Below are 14683 nucleotides of genomic sequence, written 5' to 3' on the forward strand. Positions count from 1 at the left end.
AGCAGCTGTCTGAGTGGCTGGTCTCAGACGATCTCGGAGGTGAACATGCTGGATGTGGAGGTCCTGGGCTGGTGTGGTTACACGTGGTCTGCGGTTGTGAGGCTGGTTGGATGTACTGCCAAATTCTCTGAAACGCCTTTGGAGACGGCTTATGGTAGAGAAATGAACATTCAATACACGAGCAACAGCTCTGGTTGACATTCCTGCTGTCAGCATGCCAATTGCACGCTCCCTCAAATCTTGCGACATCTGTGGCATTGTGCTGTGTGATAAAACTGCACCTTTCAGAGTGGCCTTTTATTGTGGGCAGTCTAAGGCACACCTGTGCACTAATCATGGTGTCTAATCAGCATCTTGATATGGCACACCTGTGAGGTGGGATGGATTATCTCAGCAAAGGAGAAGTGCTCACTATCACAGATTTAGACTGGTTTGTGAACAATATTTGAGGGAAATGTTGATATTGTGTATGTGGAAAAAGTTTTAGATCTTTGAGTTCATCTCATACAAAATGGGAGCAAAACCAAAAGTGTTGCGTTTATATTTTTGTTGAGTGTATATACCTACTATGTATGGTTCATCATATCTGTGCAAATTCAATATGAAGTCATTCACAGCAATCAAACACCCAGAAATCTAACAACTTCTATATATATCTATCCAAGTAACATTTCTACCAGGTTTTAACCATCTAGGCTTCTTGGTTGTTAAGATATTTAAAAAATTCTTTTAATTAATTACTAATAAATTAATTATTTTCCTTGGCATTTTCGGTTTGACCAAACTACTCCCAAATCTATTCATCTCTCGATAGATGTTCAAGTAATATTCACACCAACTTTGAAGGAAATCCATCCAGCCTTTTTTAAGTTTTGTCTACAGCCATTTAGACACACCAGTGAAAACAACTCTGCTTCACTGCTTTGTTGATGAACAGGGCAATTTGTTTTGTAATAGTTTTCATCAACATTTCTCACAGTGTAAAGGAAACATATTTTACTTGAAACTGAATATTTATTAGAGGTGGGCAGATCAATCCTAATATCAATAATATTGATACCAACGCTGGTATTGATATTGAATGATCCTTGTGTAAAAAGATCAATACTCAAGCTTTTTTCTCTCCCGCACACACTGACTGCTGCGCACGCAGATTCATCAAAGTTTACTCTCTGTAAGAGCAGTGCTGCGCTGTGTCTCACAACACGGAGCAGCGGACCCTTCCCCCTCTGGTCTTTTGTTGTTGCGCCATCACGTGGCTCAGCGGTGTTAGCCAACAGCCTTGCAGGTAGGCTCAGCCTGGCCCGCCCACTCAGCGCTCTCCTCAAGTCAGCCCTCTAACTCAGGAGATTTTGTTTTAAGTTGTGTTGAGTGATGTTTTTTAAACAAAAATGTTGATTGTGATAAATAAAGTATTTTGTTGTCACATACAATGTTTGGCGAAATTCCATCCTAGTTCTTTTGGATGTTTTGGATCTATGAAGCTTAAATATGAAAAAGTATTGGTATCAGTATCGATATCGGCAATACTGGGCCTGTATATACTTGGTATCGGATCAATACCAAAATTCCCAGTATCGCCCACCTCTAATATTTATGTCAAAATGTGGATATGACAAAGCCAGTTCCAACATAAGTGTGTTTATTGATTGTAATCCCACAACTTCCAATATTCTCTTGAAAGAAGATAAATGATGGCAGTATTTTATATCTAAAATTAATTGAACATCAGCAAATTCTACTTTACAATTGAAATTAATTTTTATAATGTACACACCAAATCATAAAATACCCACTTTCAGATAAATTCTAGCAAATTCACTTGTCAGCCACAGACTTTCTTCATCCATCAACAGTTGCTGTTGTTGCTGGTTCCAGTCCCCCTGCCGCTGCTTCCTCCAAACTCTTCCTCTTCAACCTCAGGCAGGTCGTCCATCACCTCCAGGCTCTCACAGATCAGCCCGATCTGCCTCTTCATGTGGGCCATGGTGCTCTGCATCCTCCTCATCTTCCTCTGCAGGGCGGCAGCAATTGCCCTGTGGCTCCTCTGCCTGGCTTCATACTCCTGCCTCAGCTGCTTGTAGCAGTTGTGTTGAACCCGAGTGAGCTGGGACAAGATTGTCCCACATCCCATTTGACATGGCTGGCGCCAGTGTTCGCAGTGCTGGCTGTGGGTCTCCAGGTCCCTGTGGAGCAGCTGCGCCCGGCAGCCCTGGTGAGGACACAGGATGAGCTCATACAGACATCTCATGCTGTGACCGTCCTGCTCCGACAGTGGGAACGTCTCTGCACAGCCAAGGATCTCGTTCTTACACTGCAAATAGTCAAATACAAAGCCATCAATGCTTACAGCATTACATTACATTACATTTAGCTGAGGCTTTTGTCCAAAGAGACATGCAAGTGAGGAATAGGGCGCCGCAGCTTGTTTGAACCCTGTGTGATATTGTGGGATTTGACCACTGTTGTGTAATATATACACAGCATAACTTCAGATGGAAAAATGATGTACTGTTTTGTTTCTGGCTGCAATCACTGAAGCAGTCGCGAAAAGTGTTTTTCGGTTACCAGTGGAGAAGGGAACACAAGGGAGATGGGAGACGTGTTGTAAATGTTAGCCTACACAGCTAACCAGAGTACCTACGTTCTCTCGCCTGCAAAACCGCCTCAACATGTTTGAGCTCCAGGTCACAAACAAACTGCCAGATGTCCTCCTTTTTGCCACAAATTGAGGTGGTTTCTGGTGTTGTTATTGACAGTCCAGCTTCAGTTTTGAAATGCGTGTTTTAAAAATGCATGTTTCAAACACACGTTTCAAAACTGAAGTTGGACTGCCAATAACAATGCCAGAAACCATCAAAATTTGTTGCAAAAAGGAAGACATCTGGCCACTCTACAGTAGAGAAATGAACATTTAATTCAACAGCTCTGGTGCACATTCCTGCAGTCAGCATGCCAACTGCACGCTCCCTCAAAACTTGCAACATCTGTGGCATTGTACTGTGTGATAAAACTGAACATTTCAGAGTGACCTTTTATTGTGGCCAGCCTAAGGCACACCTGTGCAATAATCATGCTGTCTAATCATCATCTTGATATGCCACACCTGTGAGGTGGCAAAGGAGAAGTGCTAGACAGATTTGTGAACAGTATATGAGAGAAATACATCTTTTGTGTATATAGAAAATGTTGTAGATCTTTGCGTTCACCTCATGAAAAAATGGGACCAAAAACGAATGAGCTAATCTTTGATTTGTGTGCTGATATAACAAAGTATTTTTACTTTCCTACCTTGATTTTCATGCGTCCGATAGATTTGCTCAGTTTAAACATGATAAAGATCAAGCTCTGGTTAACAGACTTTCTGCAGCAAGGGCACGTCTCCTGTCTGTAATCAAAGAAGACGTATTTGGATTACACACGGCAGTTTAACATTTTTAATATAGCTTGGACCAATGAAACTGAGCTACGTATTTGTGATGAACTCTACCTCTTCAGCCACTGCAGGATACATTTCTTGCAGAAGATGTGGTGGCATGCAGCTCTTACTGGACACCTGAGGACGCCCTGACATATCGTGCAGATCAGGTCATAGTCTGGGGCGTCCACAAACAGTTCCACATCATAGCCTCCGTTTGACATGTCTAGCTCTGCCTGAATGTGACCAATAAAACACAAGAATATTTATTCTCAGGTTCTACCCACCGAGCAAAAGTCTGATTTAGAACTTTTCAAAAACGTAAGCGTTTTTTGGAAAATAGAAAATCAAGAAGTATACATTTACATATATATATCTGGCAAAAATGTTAAACTGAGTGTTAACTACAGTAATTAAAATTCAGAAAAGCATAAAAGCACTCAGTGTGTGTACAAAGGGCCCAATCTTGAAATACGTATAGTTTTTAGTGAAGGATAAGCAGGTGTTGTGTTAAATACAGTGAGAAAGTAAATTAGACCATCCACTCCCAACAACTCACACTGGAAAAAAAGACAACAGTTGAACCACTTAACTGAATTGTTTCAATTGGTAACCCCCGAATGAATTAAGTTCTTTGAAATTACCTTAGTAAATTAGTTGATCTAACTTACTAACTTGATTTCAAAGACTTTAATTCATTCATGTGTTACCAATTGAAACTAATTATTAATTTGGTTCTTTTTCAGTGCACAGACAGGATTCTGTATGAACTTAGCAGTGAAAGAAAAATAGGTGGTGAAGTGAGGTATGCAGTGAATGGGGTACAAGAATGAGAGAGAGAGAGAGAAAGTAAGACACCATAATGTACTAAATCAGAGAAAAAAAACTGTTATTTTTCATTGTTTAATAGCTTTTTCATTCTACAACCCAAATTCCAATGAAGTTGGGATATTGTGTGAGATGTAAATAAAAACAGAATACAATGATTTGAAAATCCTCTTCAACCTATATTCAATTAAATACACCACAAAGACAAGATATTTAATGTTCAAACTGATAGACCTTTTTGTTTTTGTGCAAATATTTGCTCATTTTTAAATGGATGCCTGCAACAAGTTTCAAAAAAAGTTGGGACAAAAGACTAGGAAAGTTGATGAATGCTCAAAGAACACCTGTTTGGAACATTCCACAGCTGAACAGGTTAAATGGAAACAGGTGAGTGTCATGACTGGGTATAAAAGGCGCATCCTCAAACAGCCCAGCCATTCACAAGCCAAGATGAGGTGAGGATCACCACTTTGTGAACAACTGCGTGAAAAAATAGTCCATCAGTTTAAGAACAATGTTTCACAATGTTCAACTGCAAGGAATTTAGGGATTCCATCATCTACAGTCCATAATATAATCAGAAGATTCAGATAATCTGGAGAACTTTCTACGAGCTTTCTTTATCGTACACGTAACCGGCAAGGCTGAAAACCAACATTGAATGCCAGTGAACCTTTGATCCCTCAGGCGGCACTGCATTAAAAACCGACATCATTGTGTAAAGGATCTTACTGTGTGGGCTCAGGAACACTTCAGAAAACCATTGTCAGTTAACACAGTTTGTCACTACATCTACAAGTGCAAGTTAAAGCTCTACCATGCAAAGCGAAAGCCACACATCAACAACATCCAGAAACACCGCCACCTTCTCTGGGCCCAAGCTCATTTGAAATGGACAGACTCAAAGTGGAAAAGTGTGCTGTGGTCTGACGAGTCCACATTTCAAATTGTTTTTGAGAATCATGGATGTTGTGTCCTCCAGACAAAAGAGGAAAAACACCATCCAGATTGTTACCAGCGCAAAGATCAAAAGCCAGCATCTGTGATGGTATGGGGGTGTGTTAGTACCCATGGCATGGGCAACTTACACATCTGTGATGGCATCATCAATGCTGAAAGGTACATCCAGGTTTTGGAGCAACACATGCTGCCATCCAAGCAAAATGGGGTTGTAAAACTGAAATAAAAGTCCCAAGTCTACAAAACCATGCAGAAAGGAATCTGTATAAATATTGACTCATCTCTCTTTTTCTGTTTGTGTCTTTCTTAATATATGTGTAGTTATGAAGTTATGTCCATGTCATAAAATGAGCTTTATCAGTTTTCTTTATTTCTAAAGTTCAGGTCTGGTAGCCACCCTAGTCACCACTGCTAGTAAATAAAAACTTTAAATTTTCCTGTATCTGCCCAAAATTAAGATGTTTTCAAAAATGTAATTTTTTCACCAAATTTTCTGAGTTTTTCAAATCCATGGCTTCTTCTATACCTGCTTACTCTGATCAAGGGTTGTCATGGGGGAGCTTGAGCCTCTCTCAGCAGTCACAGCACAAGACTCAGGGTACAACCTGGGACAGGGTGCCAGTCTATCGTAGGATCACAACTGAACAGACAAACTCATTCACACACTTAAAAGTTTCCGATTCACCTAACCTGCATGTTTTTGGAAGGAAGCTGAAGAAATCCACACAGACACCACATAGAAATGATCAGGACGGGATGCAATCCCAGGACCACTTTGCTGTGAGACAACAGTGCTAACCCCTAAGCCACCTTGCCACACCCAGCATGTTCTTTATTTCTTAATTATCCCAATGCTTCGCAGTAAGTTTTGTGTAAATTGGTTCATTAGTTTTTGTGTCCTGATGATCACAAATCAACAACTGAACATGGACAAAAACAGTGTCAGCCTCAGAGATAAACTACAAAATCTGCAACTCAAACTATAACTGTGAAAATTACAAAATATTAAGTAACTTTATTTTTAAATAATTTTGTAGGCTGTTCCAAAGTCAAAGCTCAGCACCTTTAGCTTCCAATCCTGACCTCAAAACATCCAGATATTCTGACCTGTGGCTCTTTCTAGGAGTGGCAGGCCATGAATAAAAGGCATTTCTGAGGGCCCAAACCTAACTTCTCTGTCAGCAATGACATTATGAAACCAAAACTGAACTGGTATAAAATTCTGAGCCAGTCTGAATTGATGTTATCTGGAATAGAAGTGCTGAAAAGCAGTGTTTGGACGTGCAGCTGCCTGTCCAACTGTTTCCAACATAAAGCCAAGAGACAACACAGCAGCACTCTTCTGGAAAGTCACATAGCTGGTCACATGCTTTTTTTTAAAAAAAGTGGCACAAACTGTCTGTGCTTTGTTTTTCTCACAGGATAACAAACATAAGATATTTTTTAAAGCACATCTAAAATTTTGGTAGGGGGAATACTTCAGCAATACTTGAGTGACAATTTATGAAATGTCACTTCATAACAGTGAGAAGTTTCACAATTCAATTGTCTATCTTTATGGGGCATAAGTTCTAAAATAAGGCACTCTATCAGTCAAAGTGAAAAATAAAATTTGTATTGAAATTCTTCTTGACTCACCATGATAGTGTGCTGTTCCTGCTTCCATTCCCAGTGTTGTTACTTCATATGTGTCCAGTCACATGTAACACAAGCACACATGAACATTCCTGACAAAACATCCAAAAAAAGGGACAGTTTGTGCCAGCAAGTGCAAAGAGTAAATATAAAAACAAACAAACAAACAAACAAAAAAAAACAAAACAAAAAAACAGATAATGGTGCTCATTACAGAGCGCGTCCTTTCACTGTTGTTGTACAGGTGCCCGTGTGTGGCAGAAATGAGTGGATGGAGCCAGCTTTGTCTGTTCTAATCTCAACCACAGGGACAGTGGGGATGTGTGTGTGTATGTTCTTGATGCCTGGGAGACGTGGCGGGTTGCATGCTTTGTGCCATTCTCTGTGGAAGACATTGAAGATCTATTTATATTTGGTTTTATTGTAGGCGGGCTGGTACGTATTGGTTTATGTGCTGCCCTGTCCTACCAGAGAATTGGCAAGACGGCTGCCACCAGAACCACTTCCCTTCACCTGTCCGTCATGATTAATGAGCTGGGCTAGGGGATACATTCTCAAACTGGATTACCCCTGAACCCTTGAACTCAGACGCAAATTGGATAACATCTCGGAACAAATGCACGTCTTGCAAAGGAAGATGTCGAGACCAGGGAATACTCATAAATTGGATCTGATTGTTCATGTGAGCTGCAAAGGTGTTTTCACTGCTCAACCATAAACATAGCAGGCTTATCAGCCTCTGAAGGACAAAATGCCCTGTTGTTTTCCTCCAAAAGAATTTCTACGGTCTTGGTGAACCATTCGGCTACCTTCTTTCTTATCTTCTGCAACTCCAGCACACACAGATAGAAACTGACATAAACTCAACTCATTTGTCACTCACACATGGATAGACCCTGAAGCCGCCGCCGTAAGCCGCCAAGCCAAGCCAAACAGGTGCTGAGCTGTAGCCAGCCGTTTAAATAAAGTGCGCAGCCACAAGGAATTTGGCCAGCTGTTAAATGGTTCAGCCGTTTGCTATATTGACGAGGGGGCACTTGTCCGCATTTAGAGCGCTTCTGGCATTCATGACGTAGGCCACGTTGGAACTGCTCAGTGCTTCCTGTCCTGATCCTGACTCACGTTGATTTCAAGAATCAAGAAGACCACTGACCAAAAATTGGAAGACGGTGTAATTTTCTGCAATGAAACATCTGTTGGGATCCACCAACAACACAGGTAAGATTTCCAAACTGGGTAATGCAAAGTATAATTTCCCGGCTATAAACCGTGACTTTTTTTCACGCTTTGAACACTGCGGCTTTTATGGATGCGTCTAATTCATGGATTTTTACAGGCTTTTCCATAAGTCGAAATACGTCAATTGATTTCCTGAAAGCTGTGCGCTCGTGCAGTGTAATTTCACACACAGTGTAAATATAAGATCTTGCCTGTTTGTTAAAGTGAAGAAAAGTCGTTCTGTGGCACTTTACTCCACAGTCGCAATGCCAGTCAGTTAGTGGAGTGGAGCCTTCTTCCACCTTCTTCCACATTGGTTCCCCATCTTGGCGAAAAGTCGTAAAAGTAACAGACAGTGCCTTATTAACGTCTCATTTATCGCAGATTCCATCCGATCCTGGCTCCACGCGATGAAAGTTAGAAAAAGTAAAAATTACTCCGTGTGGCCATGCACGCACTGGATGATGTGCGCATCAATATTTAGGTCTCACCTTCAATTTTATGGTACATATTTAATTAAAAGTTTAAAAAAATATTTCTGTAACATCTTTATGTGTAAATATCTCATGTTACAACATGGAGACCCACGGCTTATTTATGTACAATTTCTTTTTGCTTTTTAAAATTGGTGGGTGTGGCTAATATTCAGGTGCGCTCTATAGCCTGGAAATTATGGTATCAGTTTTGCCTGGAAAACAGTAATAAATAGGCAGACCCTATTCGCACCGTGCCAATAGCCATTTCCTAATAAATAAACAATTTTTGCACATTTATCCCAGTCCTGCACACACACGTGCCATTGTAAGGGGAGGATGGGGTAGATGGGCCACCCCAGGTTTTGGTCTTATGAATAAATTTACAGATAAGACTCTATTGATCTCACAGTGGAGAAATTCACATGTTATGTCAGCAAATTGCTGCTACCTAGGTGTGCATGTATTCCATCTATTTGGCCGCTCAATATCTCTCTCTCTCTCTCTCTCTCTCTCTCTCTCTCTCTCTCTCTCTCTCTCTCTCTCTCTCTCTCTCTCTATATATATATATATAATATCAAATCAAAGCTTATAGAAAGGTCTATCTGTGAGACCTAAAAGATTTCACAGATCATGTGCAACAAGCTGATGCAATTATCAGCTATTCAGACATTGGTCAGCAGCACTGCCAAAGATGGTTCACCCTCAAAAATCCAGCCCTTTCTCCCACCTCCTATTCTGACTGGAGGGTGTCAAATGGCACTGCTGGGGTAATTTACAACTCATTAGGCCACCTTTTCTTATGTACCTGCTCTTATGTTTCATATGTAAGTGCAGCCATTAGATGGGAATGTGGCAGTACCAGTGACCAGCAGTTCGAGCTAGAGTTTCAATTGATTGAAATGAAATTTATCCCATATCAAATTTTTAGGCATTGTAGTGGATGAGAATTTGAACCAGAAATAACACATTAGTTTTATCCACAAAAAACAGTAAGATCATTTGGATTAATCAGCAAACTCAGACATTTTGTAGATAAGGCTTGTCCATTCACCCTGTGTTATTATTTGATTTACAGTAACATAATTTGGGCAAACACATACCCGTCCAACCTCCTTAAAATTTACACACTGCTGAAATGTTTTTTAAGACTGGCATCTTTTTCCTGAACATTCTCCCAGGCTCAAACTGCCGGTCTGGTACTGCCATATTCTGATCTAATGGCTGCACTTACATAAGAAGAGGTGGCCTAATGAGTTGTAAATTACCCCAGCAGTGTCATTTGGAACCACCTTGGTCATGAAAGGAAGAAGTGCTCTGGTAGTTCTAGTGTTAAATCTGGTTCTTTTTTGTTCTGTGTATGTTTTTTCATTGTCAAATGTCTACAATATTTTCTCTATGAATTGCAGATGTTCCGCAGCAGGACCAGGGGAATGCAGCGAACCCTAGACAGCCAAGACTGCTGAGATCTGTACAGAATCAATTTGTCAGCAATCGCCGTGTCAACACATTCACACAACTTGGGTTGTTCTGGACAATGAAACAATCAACAAAACCTCAGCGTTCCAGATTTGGGGAGTTTATGGGGGAAGTGCACAGGACGACTGATGGCCGTCACACTCGGATTGATGATAAACTCTTGCAAGATATGCTTCAACAAGGAGGCATCCAAAGAGGAGGGTCAGCTAACTAGGGTGTATTCCCTGGCAGAAAACACTGGAACTGGGAACTTCTTTAACCACGCTACTGCAGTACATCCAGAGGCAAATATCAGGAAGTCTGCAGTCACAGAAGATCACCTCATGGTTCAGCAGTGACAAAAAATCAGCTAGAGCCACAAGTGACTTTGAGTTCAATCGTGACCTGGCATTGTGGTTATGCCGGGACCTCCTACCCTTTGATCTTGTGGAACGCTCAGGCTTCACACACCTAAACAGCAAGAACTTTAACTTCCATCTGCCTAGTTCAAGAGCTCTTGCCACAACAGCACTGTGTGACGTGTATGACTCAGTGAGAAAGTTCGTGAAAGAGAAACTTGCCAACATTAGCAGTGCTACAATACTCATGGATGGATGGACTGACAAACATCATAAGCATCCGTACTTCGCAGTGAGACTGAGTACAGTTATACGAGGTCTGTCCAAAAAGTAACGGACCTTTTTATTTTTTTCAAAAACTATAAGGATTTGAATCATGTGCGCTTGCATCAGCCAAGCTTGAACCTTCGTGCGCATGCGTGAGTTTTTTCATGCCTGTCAGTTGCGTCATTCGCCTGTGAGCAGGCTTTGAGTGAGCACTGGTCCAACCCCCTCGTCGGATTTTTATTGTCAGGGAAATGGCTGAGCGACTGCCGGTTTGCTCCATGAAAATTTTTTCAGAAACTGTGTGAGACAGCCAGGTGGAAACCATTTGCAAAATTCAGATGGCTTTTGGTGAAGATTCTATCGGTGTCACACAGATTAAGGACCATTACAACCGGATTAAAGACGGCCCACACCGGCAGAGGGCGTGCCGCGCTCCGAGCGGCCATCGACAGGCTGAAACGACCAGATCATTTCCAAAGTGAAGGCTGTGTTGATCCGGGATGTCATGTGACTACCAGAGAAATCGCAGAAAATGTGGACATCAGCACTTTTGCGGCACATTCCACTGTTACAGGAGATTTTGTAATGAAAGACGTGCGGAGGAATTCGCGCGTCGGGACGGAGCCGCTCATGGCGCACAAGTGGCGCATAAGTAATGACTGTCTTTTTTGTCATCAGTGAGGTAGCTCCAACCCTATCAGTTGTCCCACTGATTCGTTCGAGGATCAGGAAGCTGTGTGAGACTGGCAGTGATTCCGAACAAATGAAAAAGCTGAAAAATAGAATCCTGCAGAACCTGGACAAGTGAATCTCCATGACTGACTTGGTGAAAGCAAGTGTCTGATTTGACCCATCAGTGAGGGATATAGTCTTGACCAAGGAAGAAGCTACACAACATATCAAGGAACTACTCCGTAACATTCAGACTTCAAGGTACTACCAATGTGTACCATTATCATAAGTAATGAAATTTGTTCAATTTCAACCATGTAGGATTTATTAAAAAATGTTGAAAAGCATTACTTATAGTGATCTTGTTTTATAGTTAAGGTTGTATTGTGATTTTGTTTTACAGGTTCTGTACTCCGTGCTGGGCAACATGACATGTCATGTGGAGGAAGCTGTCCCAACTGCTGCTCAGGGTGATGCAGAGCCTGTCAGCAGTGTGAAAAAGCTGCAGATGTCCTGGCTGGAGGATGCCAGAGACAGCGGGGAATCTGTTGTGGAGTATCGAGAACAACAACTGAAAGGAGAACTCAACAGGTACTTGTTGACCTCAACAACTGCTGAAACTTCCTTGGAGTTTTGGAAGGACAATCAAAAACACTTTCCATTGTTGTCATCTTTGGCTAAAGTGTATCTTTGCATATCAGCAAGCAGCGTGCCTGTGGAATCCCTTTTCAGTACCACAGGTGTTCTGAATGGGAGAAGATCTGGCCTAGCGCCATCCAAATGCAATATGATGTGCATTATTCATGATAATTACGACAAAGTGTAGGCAAGTACAGTGTACATGATTGTATTAGCTGTAATAAAATACTCTAGTCTTAATCACCTGTATATTTGCTTTCTTTTAATAGAAAGACACTATCATTGACTGAGAAACTTGTAGATAGCATAAAGATTATACATCCTAATAAAATAAAAAGTCCAGCCATTTTGAGCCATTTATAAGAGCTGAGCCATAAGCGGAGCCGGCTAGCAGCCATAGAATCTCTTCAGCCAGCCGTAATTCAAAAATGTTATTGCTTCAGGGTCTACACATGGACAGAGACTGATACGCATGCTCCCACCCCTCCACTCCCTTCCCCCTCTGGGGTGCAGCTCAGCTTTAGCTGCTGTAGCTTCTTGTAATAATTGTGGATTAATTGCTGTATCTTGTCTGTGGTAATTGGAGCGTTGCACTCGCGTAGTGACAATGGCAATAAATCTCATCTCATCTCACAGTGAATACTGGTGTTCATCAGGGATATGTTCTGGCTCCTACACCGTTCCATTTTTGCATGGGACTTTGGCAGCTCTGGGCGAAGGAGGACAGTTATGGCTGAGAGGCAGCAAGGGCTGCTGGGAGCTGCTGGTGTCGTGGAATGATGCTTGACTTTTTTTGTATTGTAAACTGTGCATGTTAACATCAGCACCACCCCAGCGTCCACCCTCATGGGGTTTCAGGCTGAATGACCACTGACTGGAGTGACTATCCTGCAACCTCCTGGTGGAACATGAACCTAATGTACATGTTTGGATGATACAAACACTACACAAGAAAATTTCAAGAGTGCTATATTGCTCCACCATACTGTCAAGTATTGCATTTAAATCAACGTTTACACACACTGACTCATAACTTGGTAAATCACGGCAGCTAGTTTCACTGAGAACCTGTAGAGGGCAGCACAGCATTATAGATGTGACTGAGGACATGAAGTTAAAAAGAAAATAAATTGTTTTTCTGTGTCGCGACGGCACTAACCCTTAAAAATTTCAAGTTCTGCCACTTACTCCAGCGAAAAGGACAAAGGGAGTGTTGTTTTATCGACAACATTCAAGGAGGAAAGACGGACAACGTGAGACACTTTAAGTGCAGACGACCCAGTTTTTATCAGAAAATATGAACAATTTGTGTAATATCACTTAATTAATCTATAATATAAGTAAAATGTATCTTTTTAAAAGCTACCGTCAGCACTAAGTCTTCCCGGTTTAATATAATGTGTACCAAACGCTAAAACTCTAAAACTGTTGACTCTTTCAGTGAAGTAAATTATTGTTCGTGTCGACTGGGCTGCGTTCGCGTTAAAAAATGGCCACGACACACGTGGTCATGTTCAATGTGCGGCGGTGAGGACTCATACGTGATATAAACTGGAATTTCTTGGGAAATAAGAACAATTGATATCCTATGAAACTGTGCTTTCGTGGGGGATTAGCTCAGATGGTAGAGCGCTCGCTTAGCATGCGAGAGGTAGCGGGATCGATGCCCGCATCCTCCAACCTTATTATTTTTCCGTGTTTCCGCATTCTAATGAAGTTAATCTGGCTGGCCTGATTGGGTATTTTTTCAGGAGGAGGGTTGTGTGATTGAGGCGCCCAATCTTCTCGCCTGCTCCGCAGCGGAAAAAAATAAATAAATAAGGAGGGGGGAGGGGTGTTGTGTCGTAACGGCTTGCGCGTTGGACTGGGAGTCCAGCACCATGGGTTCGCTTCCCGATTGCAACCACAGTTGGACCAGACCGCACGGTTTTCAAATTATGGAGTGTGTGTGATTCAAACAGATTAAAATGAAATACGGATTTTCTACAAGTTAAAATGATATAAGATTTACCTTGACTGAAGCTGTAGGATAAAAGAGCAGATAAAAAGTAAACACTTGACTCTTGTTGTTTGGACATTGTTGACGCTTGTTTACTCTCCTCTGTTCTCGCATGTTTTAGTGTATCCGCCTTGTGATTGGTTCGTCTTTCGGAGGAGCGTTATGTGATTGGCTGGCCATGGCTTATTTTGGGCTTACTTTGACACACATAGTGAGCTGCAGCATGCGAGAGGTAGTGGGATCGACGCCCGCATCCTCCAAACTTATTATTTTACCAACGTGTTTCCGTCGGCTCACATAGCAGCGAGCTACAGCTACAGTGCTAGAAGAAACTCCGCCCGCGTCCTCCAAACTTGTTTTGTCCTCGTGTTTCTACTTTCTGTCCTTCCTGGTTAGGAAGAAAAACTACTTGTTTTAATGTAATCAGAGGCATAGCAGCAGTGGCGGATCTACACTGAATCACTTCCCTTCCTAGCGCCCCCCCCCCAAAAAAAAATCCCACAAAATTTTGCACAAACAGCCATTTTTCTGTCTTTCATGGAGGAACAATTATCTCTTTTATTAAGGTGTATGTTTGTCTCAAGAAGGCACCCAATCTTCTCACTACTGTACAGAAGAAAAAAAGTGTTATTCTGTGCACCCCAGATTTTACTCCCATGATGGATTGAAACATGAATAGTGTTATTAAATTATTTTTGATAAATAAATAAACTACAAGATATTTAAGAAACTGGGATTACCTACTATCACATTCCAA

At 41.6% G+C, this 14683-nt stretch overlaps 1 protein-coding gene and 1 non-coding gene across 2 annotated transcripts; one reads left to right on the forward strand and one right to left on the reverse strand.

Moving 5' to 3' along the window:
* Positions 1-1698: 1698 nt before the first annotated feature.
* rnf151 (ring finger protein 151) lies at positions 1699-6995 on the reverse strand. The gene is made up of 4 exons (XM_034190275.1): positions 6845-6995; positions 3491-3654; positions 3292-3388; positions 1699-2314 (listed from the first exon to the last, which is right to left on the reverse strand). The coding sequence occupies exons 1-4, from the start codon at positions 6845-6847 to the stop codon at positions 1850-1852; spliced, it is 729 nt and encodes a 242-aa protein (XP_034046166.1). The 5' UTR covers positions 6848-6995; the 3' UTR covers positions 1699-1849.
* Positions 6996-13533: 6538 nt separating this feature from the next.
* On the forward strand, positions 13534-13606 carry trnaa-agc. The gene has a single exon. It is a non-coding gene; the product is annotated as a tRNA-Ala (tRNA).
* Positions 13607-14683: the final 1077 nt, after the last annotated feature.

This window comes from Thalassophryne amazonica, chromosome 16 (assembly GCF_902500255.1).
Source record: "Thalassophryne amazonica chromosome 16, fThaAma1.1, whole genome shotgun sequence".
NCBI classification, from domain to species: domain Eukaryota; kingdom Metazoa; phylum Chordata; class Actinopteri; order Batrachoidiformes; family Batrachoididae; genus Thalassophryne; species Thalassophryne amazonica.

What these genes read in the sequence shown, in the direction of transcription:
- rnf151 (XM_034190275.1), bottom strand. An exon ending in ATCCTGCAGTGGCTGAAGAG is followed by an intron (nt 3,389 to 3,490) that starts GTAGAGTTCATC and finishes CTTTGATTACAG; the next exon opens with ACAGGAGACGTGCCCTTGCT. An exon ending in TCGGACGCATGAAAATCAAG is followed by an intron (nt 2,315 to 3,291) that starts GTAGGAAAGTAA and finishes GACTATTTGCAG; the next exon opens with TGTAAGAACGAGATCCTTGG.